This window comes from Chelonia mydas, chromosome 10, assembly GCF_015237465.2.
Source record: "Chelonia mydas isolate rCheMyd1 chromosome 10, rCheMyd1.pri.v2, whole genome shotgun sequence".
Classification (NCBI taxonomy): Eukaryota; Metazoa; Chordata; order Testudines; family Cheloniidae; genus Chelonia; species Chelonia mydas.
Genome location: NC_051250.2, coordinates 7,738,439 through 7,758,884, shown reverse-complemented (window position 1 = coordinate 7,758,884; position 20,446 = coordinate 7,738,439). Strand labels below are relative to the sequence as shown.

The 20,446-nt window shown below is 48.3% G+C and overlaps 1 protein-coding gene across 7 annotated transcripts in view; it reads right to left on the bottom strand.

Annotated features, from left to right (window-relative positions):
- PEMT (phosphatidylethanolamine N-methyltransferase) overlaps nucleotides 1-16,859 on the bottom strand; it is a 92,949-nt gene extending 76,090 nt beyond the window's left edge. Inside the window, exons 1-4 of one of the 7 annotated variants that reach the window (XM_043523637.1) lie at nucleotides 16,588-16,852; nucleotides 14,271-14,431; nucleotides 13,418-13,481; nucleotides 9,763-9,870 (exon numbers count right to left, since the gene is read on the bottom strand). In XM_043523637.1, coding sequence (XP_043379572.1) covers nucleotides 9,763-9,855 — 93 coding nt within the window. In that variant the 5' untranslated portion in view covers nucleotides 9,856-9,870; nucleotides 13,418-13,481; nucleotides 14,271-14,431; nucleotides 16,588-16,852. Of the gene's footprint in view, nucleotides 1-9,762; nucleotides 9,871-11,137; nucleotides 11,217-13,417; nucleotides 13,488-14,270; nucleotides 14,432-16,587 lie in introns of those variants that run through there. The other 6 variants (XM_037910512.2, XM_037910511.2, XM_037910510.2 and 3 more) reach the window with 6 other exon arrangements.
- Nucleotides 16,860-20,446: the final 3,587 nt, after the last annotated feature.

Sequence of the window (20,446 nt, the reverse complement as noted above, 5' to 3'; positions counted from 1 at the left end):
ATGAAAGACCTAATCGAGGAAAGGGTAAAATCAGGGAGACGCCTCAGGAACGGCAGGAGGCCCACCAGCTAAAGGGAAGCATGAGAAAAAGACTATTGGGCAACTGTCTAGTGCTCGTGTTGTCAAAGTAATTCATGCCTTAGCAACAGAAGTTTAAGTAGTAAATGCATCGTCAGCACACTCCACACTTACACAGCTCTCAAAGCACTGTATCATTCAGTGTCATTACTCACATTTTACACAAGCAGCACAGAGCAGCAAAGTGGTTGCCGAAGGTCACACAGCAAGTCGCTTGCACAGACTAGGAACAGAAATCAAGATTCCTGGGGTGAAATGCTGGCACCATTTTGCCACTGACTTTAGCCTGCATTGATTTCAATGGGGTCAGTCCCCTACGCTAACAAACTAGACCACCCTGCCTCCCAATTTATTAAGAAGAGCCCACTGAGCCAAATTCTGCCTCTTGGTGTAGGCAGGTTCAATTCCATTGACTTCAGCGGACCTGCCGCCTCTCAAACCCAGTCTGAATCTGGTCCGATAGTAGGAGTCTGCATTAAAATAGCAAAAGACAGGAGTAAAGGCTGCCGGGTGGCCAGTATCTCAAACCAATGAGCCGAAGCATTCAGGAGTCTCAGAATTAAGGCACAGAAAAGCTATAGTCTGGCTGGAGACATAATCACAGAGTGCTTTTGCCCCAGTTCTACCTGTGAGGCTACAATGGTGTAATCTTGGTGGCTACTTTTGCTGCGTTAGCCCCCTCCCTCAAAGCGGTAATGGAGCTGCCAGCCAGATCTGAAGCACAGCAGAATTGTCAGACTCCAACGGGAGCTGCAGCCGCACAGTGGCTCTGCAAATCAGCATGGGTGGTGTGTACGTCCATTTGTAAATCAAAAGCAGATTAAGCGAGAATAGCCTGAGTTTGGGTCCACGCATTTCTCTCCCAACGAGGAAACCGCCCGCTTCCCAACCAAGTGGGATCAGAGATTCTAGAACTTCTGCTAAGCAAATGACGGAGCCAGTGACTGGCAGCACATAAGGCTCACAGCCGAATACAAAATGCCTACGAATCGGAAGATGAAATCTGAAAAACCAGCAGCTTGTGGCGACTGGACGGGAAAGAGTACTTATTGTACTTCAAGCCATCTTTTATCCTGTACCAAAGAGGCTCTTACGCAACCGGTCCATTCAAAATATGCGCCATCATTAACAGTCAGGGGGATGATACAGTATGCTGTTCTTTAAATACACTGTAGAGTTGTTGTAAAGACAGGGACGTCTCAGACCCTTAGACACCTCCGGAGACCCCCAAAATACAGTGTGCATCTCTTCCCTGGGTGCCAATGAAAGTGGACCTCTCAGACTTGCTTTGTAAATGTTCCCCCACAGGCTTCTAAATCTTAAATACGTAAATGGACAAAATCAGACTTTCAGCTGGTGCCACAGGATTCTAGACCATAAAACGATACACGTTTCCATTGCAAAATGAAAGGGGTTTCTCCTTCCTTTCATGGTTTCCTTTCTTCTGGGCATGCTTCTAATTATCTTAGCATTTTCTTTAAAAAATAATAATAATAAATAATAATAATAATAGAATCCTGTAGAAAAACTTGCAGCATCTTTTGTTAACTGCTTCTAATGGCCCCGATTTTTATAATGGTAGGATAGACAGGATGGTACTCGTGGTTAGGGTGCTAATCTGGGACCTAGAAAACCAGGATTCAGCTCACTGCCCTACCAGACAGCAGACGAGTTAATTAGGGTTCGTCTACTTTGCAGCTGGGAACGTGCTTCCCAGGGCAGGGAGACAGATAGGCCCCAGCATACTCAGAAGGGCAGCAGCGGCAGATGGGGCTAGCTGCCTGAGTGCAATCACACGTACTCCCTGGTTATGTACATGGGTGGCTAGCATGAGCTGCTGCCCAGGCCACATAGACCTGCATGCTAAAAATAGCATGCAGGTCTATCTACCTGTGCTAGGAAACACGCTCCCAGCTGCAGTGTAGACATACTCTAATTGACTCGCCCAAGGTCACTAGAGACACAAGGTGGGTGAGGTAAATGAATTCCGTGTAGCTTGAAAGCTTCTCTCTCTCACCAACAGAAGTTGGTCCAGTAAAAGATGCTAGTGTACCTTGCCCACCTTGACTCTTTAATAACCCAAGACCAACACGGCTACAGCAACATTTGCCCAAGGTCACATTTGCCTACGCCTAAAACGTAGGTCGACCTAGCTACGTTGCTCAGGGGTGTGAAAGAGAGTAGTTAAGCCAAGCTAAGGCCCAGTACTGATGCTAGTTTTTGAGGGGATGGTGACAGAAAACCCCCTTCGGTCACTGTTGTGAATGTCCACACTACAGCAGCCTAGTTGCAGCCGAAGCACTTGTAGTGTAGACAGAACCTGCGGCAGTACAGAAAACTGAACCCTGGTCTCCTAAGTCCCAGCTAGCACCTTGACCACCCAGCCATCCCTCCTCTCATACACAACTGTAAAAATCCGAGCCATTCGATGTATTTAACAACGGATGCTAAGGTGACCAGACAGCAAATGTGAAAAATCAAGACCGGGGTGGGAGGTAATAGGAGCCTATATAAGAAAAAGACCCAAAAATCGGGACTGTCCCTATAAAATCAGGACATCTGGTCACCCTAACGGACGCTGCATGGTTTCTAGAGGATTAAAACAAAAACAAAGATACTTAATGTACAGAGGAAAGAAAATAATACCAAAGAGAAACACTCTCTCCCTCCGCCAATTGTATTCAGACAACAGGCACTGCTTTGTCTCAAGAGGACAAAGTCTCCCAACTGTGACACTGAATATAGTAGGATATCTGACCCAGATTTTAGTGCCTGTTGTACGTATCAGAGCCGGCGCATAGATGCTGAAACTCTAAATTTAGCTGCTAAACAGGTGCGCTGGCACAGACAAAGAATGTTACAGTCCTGACAATCGAGATCCTGGGGAGTTTTGTTATGAGTTAGCCAAGATGATAGTTGTCACATACTTGCAACAAGCATTACGCAGCATTGTCTGAACCTACATTGCCCGACCAGGTAGAAAGTACCACAAATCCACTATGGTTTGACTAGCCACACAGATAAAAATCACCAGTAACTTTTCTTTCAACGTCTTTGGTCCTGCCATGAGTTGTAGGAGATGAAGACAGTTATCACTGCCTGCTTTGAAAGGCTGAGGACGATGATTATGCAATTCTCTCCCAGCACAAAGAATGACAAAATGTATCAGACCTTGCGCAGGGTCACGTAAAAGCAGATGTCAGCATGCATTTGAGACTCCATCATCGAATTTCCCCCAATAAAGAAATTCCTCACCACTCTATTGGCCCACAAATGTATCTTTCATACCCTTATTAGATTTGACAATCTCTACGTGCCCAAGCACATAATCATCACAGTTGCATAGCAGCTTTCATAAGAGGATCTCAAAGCACTTTCCTAAAGGTGGGTGAACATTATTATCCCTAATTTTACAAAACAGAGGAAGTGGGGATTTTCAAAATAGCCCAAGGGGGTTAGGTACTTAAGTTCCAGTGCATTTCAATGGGATTTGGGCATCTAACTTCCTTTGGCCCCTTTGAAAATCCCAGTCTGTGACTTTTGAGAGACTTGCTCAAGGTGGGACTAGAACCCATGGCCCACAATTTTCCAAGTTGACTATTGGTTCTGGGTGCCCAACTCAAGACACATTAAACGGGCCTGATCTTCACAAAACACTGAGCAACCACCCCTCTGACAGTAGGGTCCTTTTAAAGCGTATCAAGTCAGGCACCCAAAATGACTAGTCACTTTACAAAACCTAGGTCGTATCACCTCCCATGTACTAATTCCCAGTCCCACGTACTAACCATTGGATACCATCACTGGCCCCCCAGTAAAAATGCACAAGGAAGTCAGTTATATGAAGCAGAAGCTTCAGCGTGTCCCATATTTCCTTCCCATTCTTCTCTTGGATTCTGACTCAGAGAATCACAGCACATAACAGCTTATTTCATAATGGTCAGCAGCAGGGGGTAAACCGGAGGTGATGGATGGGTGCGGGGGGGGAATCACTGCAAGAACATGTCCAAGAGCAACATAACTCTGTGGCCACCTGTTGGGCAGAGTTGGCTTTTAATTGGGATGGCTTTTTAAGTTTTCATCCATCTGGCTACCAGAAGAGGGAGAAGCAGCTGTGGATGCTGAAAGGCTAGACAATATGGGCCAAATGCATCCTTAAGTGTATCTCCTTTGACTTCCAGTGGAGATACGCCAGGAGCAGATTTGTCCCTATGAGTTTTATGGGATTCTGTGTTAGAGGTGTGTTCTCTCTTTCACACACACAAATTCTTGCTTCATTTGCACATCGATCTCGATCTGAAGAAATAACCCTTGTATTTACACAGACTTGTGCTTATAGGAACAAATGCATATCAAACACACCTGGTTTTAGAACAGAAAGAAGGTGGCCAGCTGCCGTCTGGTTGCTGTCATGAAAGCACACGCAGCCCAAATACAGAAGGACTGAGTATCAAGCCCAAGGATGAAATCCTGTGCCCAGTAAAGTCAGTGGGAGTTTTGCCATTGATCGCAGTGGGGCCAGGATGGCATCCTAAGTCTTTATTCTAACACAGTGCAAAGCAAAGATGGAAAACCCAGGTCAACCACTGCAAGAAATTGCACAGGAAGAAGTTCAGTGAGACAGGCAAAGTGAGTCACTCAAAATAAATTGCCAATTGCTAAATCACCTTCTAATCACACAGTCCGTATTTTAACACGCAAGCAGCCCTTTGGCCAGCATCCCGTCATTTACGGAGCGCAGACTGCGTACTTGGCACTGTACAGAAAAACAGGCCTTGCACCAAGGATCTTGCAATCTAGTGCAGACACAGACAAAACAATTCAGACACATAGTACATTGGGTGCTGGTAAAGAAATCAAAGAGATCATTATTGACAGGCTTTGCAGGAGTGGCCTTCGGGAAGGAATGAGGAAGAAAGGCAGGTGGTTTGGTGCATGAAGGGGAGACTGGCAGCATGGAAGAAGACAAAGACAAGTCTGGCAGGGGAGGATACAAAGAAAGGGGGCTGGGAAGGGCAAAGGCAGAGACAGTATCCAGCTGTTGGCCCTTGTCAAACACTTAGATTGGAAGCTCTTTGGGGCAGGGACCCTCTTCTTATTCTGTATTTTTATAGAGCCAAGCACAATGGGGGCCTGGTGCATTACTAGGGCACCTGGGTACTACAGCAAGACAAACAAATGGGAATCAGGTTCCATTTCTAAGCCTATTGGTTTTACTAATCTAAGACGACACAAAGGCGAATCCAGAAGTGGAACCATTAGTTGCAACTCCATTGAAGCCAATAGCACTGCGCCCACTTATAGCAGGCCTGAATTGAGTCCAAAGTGCTCCTAAACTTGCCAGGCAAGTCTTTTGAGCACTATCGTCCCAGGCTAGGATTTTCAAAGCAGCCTAAGGAAGCTAGTGGCCCAAGTCCCCCTGGAAGTCAGTAGGAGTTGGGTGCCTTAGGCCTCCATTGAAAATCTCAGCCTAAGCATTCAGTTATCATAGCAACAACTACTACAGAAAACCCTCAGACAGGTCACGTTCCCAGACAGAATACACTGTGATAACTTACAGGAGCATTAGTTACTGGATATTATTGCCCAGAAATAAGCAAGCACAATACTTAAACCCCATCTCATGGCAACACTGAGTATGTAGTGCCTGGCGAGGTGAAAGTACATGGATATATGTAGAGACTGGAGCGTGGGCAGTCAGGCCTAGCGGACGGAACAGGGTTGGAACCCAGGAAACAAAGTCAGAGTCAGAAGCTGAGCTCGGGTCAGGCTGATGCCAAGAGTCAGAGCTGCGGTCGGGATCGGGAGTCATGCCAAAGGTTGAGCCAAAATCAGAGTCAGGAAGGAGTCACACTGAGGGTCAGGACTGGAGTTAGACAGCCATGCCAAGGGTCAAGCCAGAGTCAGGAACCAGAGGGCAGTGCTGGGTCAGACAGCAATGCCAAAGGTCAAACAGGAGTCAGGGAACAGTAGCAGGGTCAAACCAGAGCCAGGAGTCAGGGGCCAGTAAAGCAGCAGATCCAGAGTCCACTCAGCTGCTCAGACAACTTCCTGTGCCTCTATCTGGCTTAATTAGTGCATCTGGGCCAATTGGTGGGGCTGGAGCCTCTGATGGGCCAGAGTTCTGCTAGCCCCCTTCCCTGCTGGTGCCAGAGAGCTGTCAGTTAGCGGTGATAGTCTGGGTACCACTTGGGGACCCCCCAGAGCTGGATTCGAGACCTGCAATCCCTCATGATGCATTCCAGAGCAGCATTAGCAGCGAGCAGAGAAGTGTAAATCAGCTGGCCATCTGCAGCAGCGCGGTAGATAGTAACAGTCCCATCAGATCCCCTGCACCCGAAGAAATACCCAATGCCACTTTAAAAATGATAAACACAAACCTATGTCTGGCTCCTTTTTATGGCTCCATCCTCAGCCCTCCCCCTGCCACCAGAAAGAGACTCTCCACATTTTGCCTGCAGTGCCACCTACTGGTGAAGACAAAGTGCTTCAGTTGTTAGAACGGACCCAGAAAAAGCACTTTGAAGTTTCTGCTGGTACATCTCCTCTCTCTTTTCTTTAAGAGCAGACAAGCTGGTGATACAAAACTGGGTTAGTTCTTTAGCCATCCCTCAAGGCATTCACAAACATTCCAAGAGTCAGAAATCCAAACCCTCAGGAACCCTAGCCCGAAAACTCAGAAACAAAACAAGAGCATGGAGCATTTTTCCCTCCTTTTTAAATGAGGTTTTCCCCTAGAGTTCATGTTTTCCGAACAGACCAGCGTCTGAATTTGGGGGGTGGGGGGGAGTTACGCTAAATAATGATTCCAATAAGTAATTCACCTGGCATCTTCATTTTAGAGGTACAGACACAACTAGACTCTTTAATGAATGACCTGAAAAATTAGGGAACTTCATGCTGAAAATAAGGCTCCTTTAGGGCAGCTCAAGTTGGGCATCCAAACATCAGGGCACCTAAAAATCACTGGTCACATTTGAAAACCTTGGACCAAAATTCCACTTTGAGTCTAATTTCCATTATTGCTTCCAAGACAGAAGCATCCTCCACTGACTTTGATGGAGCTACAATAATTCGTATTAGCTGAGGATTTGCCCCTAGATGTACCCAGGGAGAAAGAGTAGTCAAGGCACATGGCTTATAGTCAGACTTGGGTTCTAGTCCCTACTCTGCACAGACTTGCCCTGTGACCTTCTAAATGAGGGATATTAATAATACCTCCCTATCTGATAAGGGTGTTGTGAAATTAAAATTGATTAATGCCTATTAAGAGCTTTGTGATCCTGGGATGGACAGTGCTTATCACACCGCGGGTGCCACCGGGCATAACACGACAGCAGCTACCAATGTTGGTTTCATGCATTCAGCCATGCCCGGGATCCATAAGCACTGAGTTGTGGCCTATGCAAAAACCAATTTGCTGGACTTCAGGAGATGACAGAAAGCGTGTTTACTTGGTTTAGCCTTTCACTGATTGTTTTTGTTTCTTTAATGCCCCATGACTTGATTGTCAGCATATTTTTGGCAGCAGCAGCAGGTGACTTATCTAACAAATCATCCTGGGTGGCTAATGCAGTTTATGTTTTTATATTTGTAACTATTAGTGCCTGGCTGCCATGGTGATAGGTGCTGTATAAAGGACTGAATAATGTTTATCATTTCCTCTTGCTCACCTCCTGCTATGCACCTCACAAGCCCCTCTCCATCCTTCTCATCTTCACACCTTCTGGGTTGTCTTTACACTTGGCACTGCCTCCCACTCCTCAGCAGTGAGCAGCCTTCCTTCCCTTCATTTCCCTCGGAAAATGCTCTGCTGCAAAAGCCTTGATCTTCACCACCTCCCGACTGATCCTCCGGCCGGTGTGTCTTATACCTACCTCTATTGAACGGTCTGCATCTGATCCAGGGCCCAATCCTGCAGCCCTTACTAATGTGAGCCATCCCATTGAAGTTAATTCAGGAGTTTTAAGGAATAACGGAACAGGGCCTTTGATTTAAGGAACTCAAGACAGGGCCTCTGTCTTCTTTGTATAGAGCCAGTGTACAATAAACAGGGACAAAAGGAGATGCCAGATACTTTCGAGTTGTAAGGCATTATGGCAAATCCGCATCTCAAGGTATCAGAAGTGGTGCTAATCTTTTTCTAAAGAGGGATCATGCCAACTTCCTAAGTAGCCCTTTTCGCAGTAATTCAGCAGGAAACGCAATTGCTAAAGGATCATAGCAGCTGCAAACAGAACACGGTCCCTGGGCTTCCAAATTCCATGGCATTCAATGACGTTAATTTCACTTAGTCAAAGGCGCCACATTCTGTTCTCTGTTTTGCAGACAATAAATCTGGAGTGGCTGTGCCAAAGTCAGGGAGTTATTCTCCAGTTGCACACCAATGTAACAGAGACACAATCTAGCTCCGGCAGGCTTAGGAGAGGAAGCATTTTTGAAGTAACAAGAACAAAATGAAGATAAATCCTTCCTGCATTTCCTCCTCTGTTTGGCCTCCTGTGGAGAAGAAGTGTACGCCATGGCCTAAGCAACCTGCAGCAGAGCCAGGTGGGCAGACAGCGAGACCTAGATCCTGCTACTTGCTACAGGGGGTGTAAGGCTGTAGCACAAGTGCAAGCAGAAGCAACACACAGGCCCACGTAAGGATAGCAACCTCCAGTCTGACAAGTAGTAAGTTTCAAGCCACTCTCCCTTATTCACGGGGTTCAAGGGAGCAGGTTAGGGGCCAGGGGTGGGCGAGTCGGAGGCAGCAGGAGCTTAAACGTGATCCTCGTTGTGCTAAAATAAGGCATCAAGCTAAGCGCTCCCTTTCCTGGGTCTCGCTGATGCTCCTAGGCAGGAGTAATCTCACAGCAGTGCTCTTTTTACTGAATCAGGCCCAGACTGCTCCTGAACTGGAAGGCTGCGCTCGGCAGGCAAGTCTCCGCTTTATTCACCCCTTATTAATTGCGTGTTTCTAAGCCCAACTTTCCACATCTGCACTGGGCAGAATCAAACTCTCAGGGAGAAAGCACTCAACTTGCATCACAGAGTCCACCCCATCCCATCGCAGCCCTTCCACGTTCCCAGAGCACTAAACATACCCTTAAGGGAGAAAAAAAAAGTCGGGGGCTGAAAATCCTCCAGGCTTCTACTAAGGGGGAAAAAGATGCCAAATGCCAGGTGGAATCAGAGACTAAACGACCAGTCGGGAAACCAGGCCAAACACGGTCACTGCCCCAGATGGCATCCAAAATGAACAACCAAGTTAATATCTATCGGCTTGGGAATGGATAGCACCTAAGTTCCCTCTAAGCTGTGCAGCAGCCTATCAAGGGCCACGGCGGTCAGAAGCACCTCTTCCCCAGGCGTGGAGCTGCCGCAGCGGGGAGAGGCACCTGTCCCCAGGTGCTGCTGCAGTGAGAGAGGGCTGGGGGGAGTCCTCTCTCCTCGCTGCAGCCCCAGGGCACCCTACACCCCAAACTCCTCATCCTCCCCCCCCACCAGAGCCCACACCCCCAGCCGGAGTCCTCACCCCCCACTCACACCCCAACCCTCTGCCCAAGCCTGGAGCCCCCTCCCACATTCCGAACCCCTCGGCTTCACCCCCTCCACACATGACCTCCATATTGGTGCACATCACAAAATTCATCCCACACGTGCCTGGGAAAAGGTAGAGGGAACATTGGATAGCACACTTACCACGTTCCAGAAAAGCGGGTTAAAAGCAATGCAAAGGACAGCAGCAGCGAAGGTGGAATCGGTCATTTTGACATAGCCGAGCAGCAGTGTCATGGCTGAGGAATCAACCTGCGGGAAAGGAACAAAGTCAGCAGGGGCATCGGTCTCGCATGGTCACGAGCTATCCTCTAGATTGCATCTTTTAGAAGGCTGAATACAGGCCCATGGGAAGGGTAAATCAGATTCTTCCAGCAACTGAGTCTACTGCAGTATATTCCTGCCATATAAATGTCTGTAGTCCCATCGCTGTGCATTCTGGTCCCATGAGCTCCCACAAGCTAAGCAGGGTTGCAGTGGGTCAGCACTTGGACTGGAGACTTCCAATGGACATTGAAGGAAATGTACAGATCAGTAGAAGGCACCTCCGGGAGGCTGGGGGCACTAAAGGACGCTGTGTTGCTAGAAGCGCCAACAAAAGAGAGAAAGTTGAAATCATGAAGAGCTCACAGCTTGATTTATTTAGGTAAAAGGGGCCCATTATCGCCAGCGTCCTGCTGAAATCGGGACTCTGACGTCGCATTCTAGATTCCCTCCCGAGCGTCAGCTGGATATCATATTCTTCTTCGCTTCCTGTCCTAAACTGTGGCGAAGCATTACTGTGCCATGTGTAACCCCAGAACTGGCTTCAGTGGCATTGGTGGACGAATCCTTTTGCTGCCCCCAAGGGATGTTGGAAAGGTATGCAAAGTGCTTTGTGGTGTTAGGATGCTAGGTACTAAATATGGACCGCGTGTGACCCTAATACCGAGCCTCCTGCCCCTGACTGGATTACTGAGTGCTTCTGAGAGCCAGACCAGCAGAAGTTGCAAGCGCTCAGAGACAAGGGCGTCAACCACTTCCATCCTGTCATAGCATCATAGAATATCAGGGTTGGAAGGGACCTCAGGAGGCTCAGGCTCAAAGCAGGGCCAATCTCCAATTTTTGCCCCAGATCCCTAAATGGCCCCCTCAAGGATTGAACTCACAACCCTGGGTTTAGTAGGCCAATACTCAAACCACTGAGCTATCCCTCCCCACTGTAGATTTCTCATCTGTGATTCAGACACAACTAAACGTGTTTAAGGGGGAGGGGTGGTATTTGGGTAGGCACCACAAGGGTGTGTCGTGCGAAAAATCCAAATATATGTTTCTGAGCTAAATAAAAGGGGATGGTATTTCCTAGTGCCTCAGCTCACTACCAGGGAGGAAAGGTGGTCTTGTGGTTAAAGCTGGACTGAGACTCCAGAGATTTGGGCTCAGTTCCCAGTTCTGCCACAGACTTCCTGTGTGACCTGGTAGTTACTACCCCAACTCCAGCCCTCAGGTTTTCCTTCTGTGAAGTGGGAATTATACCTACCTGCCTCTTCGGGTGTCTGGAGAATAAATTCATCCATGTTTGCGAGTGAAGCGGATCAGGATCTTTTGAGCAAGACATTTTTCATCAAAAAAAAAAAAAAGGGGAGGGGGAGGCCTTTTTTGAAAAAGAAAATTGTCAATATTGTCAATTTTTCTGTAAAAACTCTTCCTACCTTTATTCTCCCTTCCCAATTTTTTTTTAATTGAAAACAGCTCAATTTGGGGGTTAGCAAAACCAAAACATTCTGCAAACCACTTTGAAAAACAGTTCAGAACAAAAAAAAAAAAAAAAAAAACCCGCAAAATGGGTCAGTTTCAAACAGTTCTGAAGCTAAGACCACTTCAAGCCGTCGAAGGTTTTCACTTTTTGAACCACTCTGTTGGTGAAGCATTCAGATACTATGGTGAAGGAGGGGCCACACAAAGACTAGATGGGAGCTCCAACTGCAGTCTGATTCTCAGAGCCCACATCTCAGATCCCACCGTGCAAGTAATACCAATATTTAAAAGAGAGCAATGACTGACTGCAAGAGGCCTCTTCCCTGAAGGGTACCCAGTGCACTAAGCATGAAATAGCTTCATCTTGCACACACAGAGAAAGGAGCTCACTTACACTCCCGACCGCCTCGTGGGTCCTCTGAATTATCTGGAATTGCAGTGCGATTCGGGAAGAGCTGGGCCATTAGATCAGATGCAATTTATTTACAGCTCAACCCCGTTTTTGCAAGGCAAAAGGGCCGCAGAGAACTGAATTCTCTCAAACCTCGGGAATCCATTCCCGCATTGTGCTCTTTCAGCAGCAACCTGTCCGTGCTTTTCGCTATAAAGCTAGAATTACACAAGCTATTTCACAGGGCGTCTTTCAGATGCTTTACAATCACGGACAAATGGGGGAATTACTGAATCCAGAAGGAGGCCGCAAGGGTTCACTTACAGAGTGTTTCTGAAAATTACAGTGCTTGGAAGGAGCTACAGTAGGGTGACCAGATATCAAATGTGAAAAATCGACATGGGGTGGGGGTAACAAGTGCCTATATAAGACAAAGCCCCGAATATCAGGACTGTCCCTATAAAATCAGGACATCTGGTCACCCAAAGCTACAGGAATAGCTCACACAAGGCCTGATCCTGCCCTTCCTTGCCCAGACAGAACTCCCAATGGAGGCTCAGGCCTATACTGGATACCAAGACCTACCTAATATCCATCCCCTATTCTCCATTCCCACTGCAACCCTTCTATCGTGCCTTGACTCACACCATCCGCCAGGCTTCTGTGCCTCTAATTTCTCCCTCCACACCCCCAGCCTCTACAAAATGCTGCGAGTAAACCCATCTTCCTCTCCCTGGTCGCACAGCCATATTCCTCTCCCCCATACCAGCTAGGCCTCGCCTTTCACGCCATGTTCCAACATCTCATGGTCACATTCCAGGCACCAGGCCTGCTCCATTACTGCCAACTCCTACCAGCAAGCTGCACTCCATGTCAACCACCATCTGCCACTCCTCTCCAAGCCTCCCTGCTGCCCCCAAAAAGGTCGGATCCATAGGACCAGAACCTGCAGAGCCTGGGACAACTGGCGTTCCCGCATCACTGCCGGAGGCCATGCAGAGCCGCACCCAAGGAGCACTGTGGAAGTTAGGCACCCCAGGAAGTGCTGCCCAAAGGATCAGAGCAACAGCACCCTCTGGCCTTTTGATTGGCCCATGTTCTCTATTTAACTCTGGAGGCCAGCCCCAGGAAGTTGTCTGGGTAACCACGAAGAGGTCTAGCTTGCTAGGATTCCACACCTCCGATCTCCAACCCGAGCCTGACTCGGACCCGGACCCTTTCCTATCAATCCTAGCTCTACCGATTACTGTACGGTGGCCAGGTGCCCAGTTTTCCACCTGAAAGTCCAGTCGAAAAGGGGACCTGACAGTGTCCAGTCAAATCTACTGACCGGACACCCAAAGCCCGGTTACTGCGAGGGGGGGGAGGCTCCAGGTCATCACCTTCACCAGCCCCTACTCAGCCAGGGCCGCCTCCTACCTTCATCAGGTGGCTGCAGCTCCCAGCCCTGGTTCCACAGGCAAGTCCCTCCTGACCCGGGCAGAGCAGGTGGAAAGGGAAAAGCAGGGAGTGATGGGGGCAGAGAGGGGTAGGGCCCTGAGGTGGGGCAGGGGTGGGTCCTCGGGGGGAAAAGGCAGGGCAGGGAAGGTTCTAGCACTCCTGCTGGAGTGTCCGGTTTTTAAATATTACCAAGTTGGCAACCCTAGATTACTGTGATCCCTGCTGGCTGACCTTGTGGCGGTCCTTGACTTGTGGACACGAGGCTAGACCAGTCCTCCTTTCAGTCAAGTGTCTCCTTAAAAGACAAGGATTCTCAGCATTAACCAATGGTCCGTCTTCTAATAATCCAGTGCACAACATGTCCGGACTGTATGGTCTGTACCTAATTTAAATTCTAAGCCCTGAGGGGCAAGGACAGGGACTTCCTCTCCCCCCCATTTCATACAGCACTGAGCACCCCGTCAGTACCTGACAAGCAACATCCTGGCTTGTTGACCTATTAACTCATTGTCAGTAACATCATTAATAGGAGGCTGAATTTCTTTTCTCCTCCAGAACCCATCAAATTCACTGCCGCCAGCATGAAACAGATTTGGCTGTGCTTTCGCAGGCCAAGGGGGGAACTCATTCATAGACTCATAGATATTAAGGTCAGAAGGGATCATTATGATCATCTAGTCTGACTTCCTGCACAATGGAGGCCACAGAATCTCACCACCCACTCCTGCAATAAACCTCTCACCTATGTCTGAGCTACTGAAGTCCTCAAATCATGGTTTAAAGACTTCAAGGAGCAGAGAATCCTCCAGCAAGTGACCCATGCCCCATGCTGCAGAGGAAGGCAAAAAAACCCCAGGGCCTCTTCCAATCTGCCCTGGAGGAAAATTCCTTCTCGACCCCAAATATGGCGATCAGCTGAACCCTGAGCATGTGGGCAAGATTCACAAGCCAGATACTCAGGAAAGAATTCTCTGTCGTAACTCAGATCCCTCCCATTCTAACATTCCATCACAGGCCACTGGGCCTATTTACCATGAATAGTTAAAGATCAATTAATTGCCAAAATCATGTTACCCCATCATACCTTCTCCTCCATAAACTTATCGAGCTTAATCTTGAAGCCAGATAGATCTTTTGCCCCCACTGCTTCCCTTGGAAGGCTGTTCCAGAACTTCACTCCTCTGATGGTTAGAAACCTTCGTCTAATTTCAAGTCATTAGGACGGTGTCTCTCCAAGGGGTTGTACTGTTATGAAATTAAAACAAACGCAGCACAATCTGAACTCGGCACCACATCAGTCACTAAGTAACTGTATGGGTAAGACAAGAAAGACTCATGTCAGCAAAAGGGCTGTTCACTTTCCTCCCAAAGATAGCAACAGAAATCATAGTCACTGTGGGATTTGCAAAGGGGCGCTCTAAAAAAGGGGGATAGAAGAGATGAAACAGGGCCTAGATTATACTATGGCTCTGCCCAAAGGCCTGGATCAAGACCAGGGCCCTGTTGTGTTAGGCGCTATACAGACACAGGCCCTGATCCAGCATCAGACCGTGCACAGTACAAAGAGAGGGGGCACTCTTGCAATGGGTCACTGCATAGATGTCAGTGAGGCTGCCCGTAGACTCAGCAGTCCATCCATAGTAGGATCATGGCCCTAGAGGTAGACATGGTCCCTGCCTTGATGAATTTACAATTTAAAAAGGCAAATATCATAGAGAGGATAGGGGAAGAGGATCACATTTTTGCACACGCGCTATTCTTTATTTCGTTTAGTAATTACACAGATAAGTAACAGCTTTCCCCAGTTGCTCCTCAGCCAAGCCACTGGATAATTTTTTGTAAACATTATGCTGGGAGTCACACTTCAGTTATAGGAGTGCTGGAAAAACCAGGTACGCTAAATGGAGCGGATTCTCAGTGCCCATCTAAAGCGGCCTTGCTCAGACTCTGATTCTACTCCCATTGGGCTCGACCGTCTAAGACAATAGTACCTAAAATATACACAGTGGACCACACTGAGCCCTGGAATAGATGGATGTACCTCCACTGAAGTTAAGGGAGTTCCATCTGCTTTACACGAGGGCTTCGTCTGACCGAATATATCCAGGTAAATATTGAAACTAGCACCCTAAAAGGTCACTGAAATAAAGGGTGAAATAGTATGTCACTAGTTTTGTAGGCAATGAAAATACCACAACTACTCACAGATATATCTATGCACAGGGAAGAACTAAATATACCCTGGAGATTTCTTCCAACGCAAATAAATATGAAAGCAGACACACAGTTTTCTAAAGCCGGAGTGTAGCATTCACCAGACGCACATTGGTTTGTTTTCAGCATAGTTTGATGAAGTAACATATGGTTTGTGTGACACAGCGCTCCTGCTTTCACATTTTTGCTCATCTTTACAACAATCCACGTTACAGCATGCCCGTCTGCAGCAATACGGGGTTCCGACTACCAAGAGCCCCAAATAACACTCACCGAAGTCAGCAGGACTGGAGAGTGCTCAGCAGCTCACAAGCAGGAGGATGGCCTATAACAGCTGAGAAAACAACCTCCCCCTCCTCCCTGCTTTGATTCTCAGTACGGAGCAAAGCAGCTGCAAGAATTACAATGTAAACACAAGACACAATACTCTGCCAAAATGTGGTCAGATCATTTTAGGAATGTTCACTCCTCCTAAATCACTGACATTTGCAATAACACGGGAGTGGGGTGAGGTGAGGGACTAAGAGCAGTGCTTCCATACAAATTGTTATTAAACTCTGCAGAAGGACTTCTGAAAGAGACAAAAAAATACCTTGGCTATTAATGGCTTAGTTGTAACTGCCAGTACACTGATAGCAAAAGCAAATGATGTGAGGTCAACATAACCCCAAAGCAGCAGCTAATGACAGATAAAGGCCCTTTCCCTCCACCGCCTCCCACTAAAGCCGAGCTGGTCCCGAGTCCTGCACCAATTTCAAAGGAATAACGGGGAGAGGGGGAGGAGAAGATATTTATCAGTGCAGCTCTGCACAGAACATAAGAATGCTGATGGATGACAATATTTTTGTATGTTAGTGTCAGGTCATAACTATGATTCCCTCGGTCAGATTCTGTTGTGCAAAACAGTCTGGTTAACACCACTGCCTCACACAGAACTGCCCCTGATTTTACCTATTTATCCCTAAATCAGGAAGTACAAACTGAAATCCACTGACAAACTAACTGCCTGACCCCACCCCTGGGTGTGTGTGTCAATGTTACAGACCAGGGAAGCTAGTTAATGCACACGATTAGCTGCTCTCTAAGCCCTATTTTTAAATCCTAGCGAATGAAAGCACGCCTCATGCTTCCCCCACCACACACACAAAACCACTGCACAAATGAACAGCAAAATTTGCAACCAATACCTTGCTATAATCCAAATTACTCAGTCCTCCACAGCAGTCCAAGTGGGATGGCAAAGCACCACCTGCCAGCATTCAAAGTTCAGCTTATCTCCTAAACTGACCAGCCCCTGAGCCTTTTATAACCTGTGTGGACACAAGCCATCCCCAGGCTGGGGGTGAGGGGCATTCAGTGGAACCTCTGGACGCCCTCACCCCCTGATCAGCTGTGACAGCCCTTCCCCCCAGCAAGCACCCAGCCCTGCTTCCTGGTTATCACTTTAAACCCTGCCAGGGCATTCTGGGAAGTGTAGTTTCCTCCACCCAGGCTTCCCAGCGGCTTCTCTGCGGAGAACTACAAGGCCCAGAGGACGCAGGGCGGCTGAGTGCTTCGCAAAAGCCTCCAGGCTCAGAGCAGCATGTTCCAGTGAGCTGAGCTCGAGCCAGTTCTCCCCTGGGTTGCAGCCACTGGCCCCAGGGAGTCAGGCCAGGGCGGGATGGAAATTAAGTTGGGACTCACTGACCTTTTTTAGTGGGGTGCCACCTTCTGCCGGCCGGAGGGGTTTGGTGGGGCCGACTCGGTGGGGCTCTGGCAAGGCAAGGCTGCGCTGGACTTCGCCCTGTGGTTAGGCAGTTGTCCAGTGGCGTGGCGGTCACGACCAGTGCCAGGGAGGAGGGGGCAGATCGATAGGTCCTTCCCAAAGTCTGCAGCCAAGCCGGGCCTTTCATCCCTCTTTATCAGTGTCAGCTCAGGACAGGGACCGTGCCTCCGAACGTGCCTGCGTGGCCCCTAGTCCCACGGGGCCGATCCTGATTGGTGCCCTTCCGCAACACAAGACGGTTGATCCTGTGAGGGGACCACCCCTCTCCTCTGGTATTGATTTCAAGGGTTGCTGTGGTTGGTTCTCAGCCCCTCCCAGGGTGCGGCCGGGGCCTGATCTGGTGGTTTTATAGGCAGGGCCAGAGTTATGTTTTGCAAGACCCCATGCACAGTGAGAAGAGCAGGGTCCTATCCATCTCCCAACAGAGCAGCACAAACCTCCCTCCAAGCCCCCGCACTATCCTTAGGCTGAGGTGGGGGGAACCTGTTATAGGTGGTGCCATGCCAGTTTCCTTGCACCTAACAAGACACCGAAGAGCTTTGATTTGTGTAAGAGTTGTATTTATACATGACGTTCCTGCATGGGCTGGGGAAAGTCAGGGCAGAAAAGCTAGGGTTGAAGGAAGCAAGGCTGCAGGAGTGGGAAGCCACCACAAAAGGGCTGGAGCTCGGGTGCAAGGGAAGCCAGACAAACATCCAGGGCTGTAGAGCAGTGGGGGGAAGCCCTCCAAAATTCCAAATTTGCAGACATAGCTAAATGGCACAGCACAGAGCCGGACACCTGCAAGTGGATCCTTGCACTGTGCAGAGCCCAGCTGAGACAGTGGGGGGCTGGGCTCGGCTCCTGGAGCTGCCTTCTATACCCGGGGACTCCATGCTCCAACCTCATACATCCAGGGCGCCTAGGGACAGAGGGCAGCCTCGCCCAGCCCCCCCCACTACCTCAGAGTCCTACAGCTCATCCCCTCTGGGCTGTGTAACATTCCTCCCTGAAAATAAAGACAATCTGTTCCTAAAGACACTGAACACAGAAGCAAGGAGACCCACCCCAAACTAATAGCCCTATTCAGACCTGAAATATATACAGCCATAGCATAATCCCTGCACTTCCAGACAGAGTCTGCGTGTCCATTAGGCAGGCTCAAGCCAGTCAGAGATGCCTTTTCTTTAATTTATGGCAATGCCTACAACCTATATTTAGCATTCGCTTCGGAATCAGAAGCGTCAGCAAACACATACAGCGTTCCATCTGGCACAATGCGAGCTGGTGACAAAAACCTGTTTTATTACGGATAAAATTCAGATCCACCAAGTCTCAGCTATTTTAAGGAAGATTCATTCATTTTTTGTATATTCCCGCTACTATCTATGGCATTTTGGCTAAAGACAGCTGGGTATAGTTCCCTGAGCCCACCAGTTCTGCTTCTGAAGAAGTCACATCGCCAACAGTGATCAGATCGGGTGGGACTCATGCACTCAAATTCTCTGGTTGCCCCTTCAATTTCTAAAGAATTTAAGTTTTTACTTAATAAAAAGTTTAGCCCTTATAGTTAAAAAAGAAACCTGAATTTGACTACAATCATTGCTGTCTGCCTGAGTCTGCAGAGTGACAGGCTGAAACCATACACACGTATATAGATATACTCTAAATTGGGTGTTCACTCTGAAGCCTAATGGTGATAATTGGAATGTCAACATTGTTAGCTGTTTCACTGTGAATTCTTTCAACAGAAACATTCAGCTACTCTGAATTATAAGTGAAATTTAGGGTTGTGGTCGCAGCTTGAGTAGAGACCCACCAATATATCCCCCTCCACTGGTTGCTACAAAGGAAGCGCCTCTCCCCGCACACAAGCAGGGAAGCATTAGGAAAGATTGTAGGAAAAGAAGCCCCCAAAACCATGAAGGACATACCACCACATGAACTGGCAGCATCAGTGCTCTTAACAGTCTAGGGAAGGCTGGGAATCCTCTTCGAGGAGGAAAAATGGAGGTTTATGAATCAGTGCCCCATCCATAGCCAGCCAAAAGGAAGTCGTGTTTGGCATTCTAAAGGCGTATACAACAGTGGGCATTATGTAAAGACGACCCTAGCTGATGAGGAGCCTGACTGCAACTTGTGCTGTCACATCAGACTCCTTAGCCGCTACTGACACAAGAGTGATGAAAAATATTTTATACAACAGTGACACTGTCAGGAACCCACAGTTACAGCCACCACAGTCATCACAAGAGACAGCACCCGCGACCTTCGGCTCTGAAAACACAGACCCTCTTGCTTGGATCAGTATGGTTCTCCAATAGCTATAGAAACATTCTGACTTGTACCACTTCTGGGCACTAGCAGGCAACGTAGACACAAACACTTGGATGCATCTGACTACAGTGGGACACATTGTCCAAGTCAATAGTTCTACATGATATCAGGATGCCATGGATGGGGATGAGGCATTGGCTTCATCCAAGGATACACATGAGGATCCAATGCCTGGACACTATGGTGATGTGGGTGCGACATAAGAATAAGAACCTGAACAGAATAACCTCACTGCTCATCTAGTACTGCTCACGTGTATGCTGCCAGTCGGACTCTGCCCCAAGAGGTATGAGGTTGTCAAGTTCTAGTAGGTGATAGAACCACTTAGCACCACTTTGCTGCCCTGTGCCAACCAGCCAGAGCCCTCATGGCTCACATGGGCATTCAGTGCTAGGTACAGGGAGAGGTGAAAGGACACCATGGGGGAGATCCCTGCAGTAGTCCTTTTAGTAGCCCAGATTCCTGGAGAGGAAATGGGATCCAGTGTGTGGGGCACAATACTGGAAGTCAGGAGACCTGAGATGTAGTCCTAGCTCTGCCACTGACCTCTTCTGTGACCTTGGGCAAGTCACTTCACTGTTTCCCCATCTCGTTTTGTCCAAGTTGCTCCTTTTGGACCTGGGCGGCTAGTCAAAGTTCAGGGCCCTGGAATGTTCCAGCTGGGTGTAGAAATTGATGACATCTGTTTTTTTCTTTAATGCCATCTTGTTTAAAGTCCTGCTTCTACGCCCGCAGGAGGAACCAGGAACCAAAGGACCAGTTTCCTAGCTTACAGCCCCAAGTCTCTTTAGCCAACAACCCAAATGGTGTCTCTAGCTTTTTCCAGGGTCTCACGATAGTCACAGGGTATTGCTTGGCTTTCGGGCCTTTTTCCTCTGCCTCCCTCTCAGTTCCTAACTTCTGCCTTATCACACACAGAGAACTCACACAATACTCAGCAAAAACTTAAGCCTTCTGCCCACTCA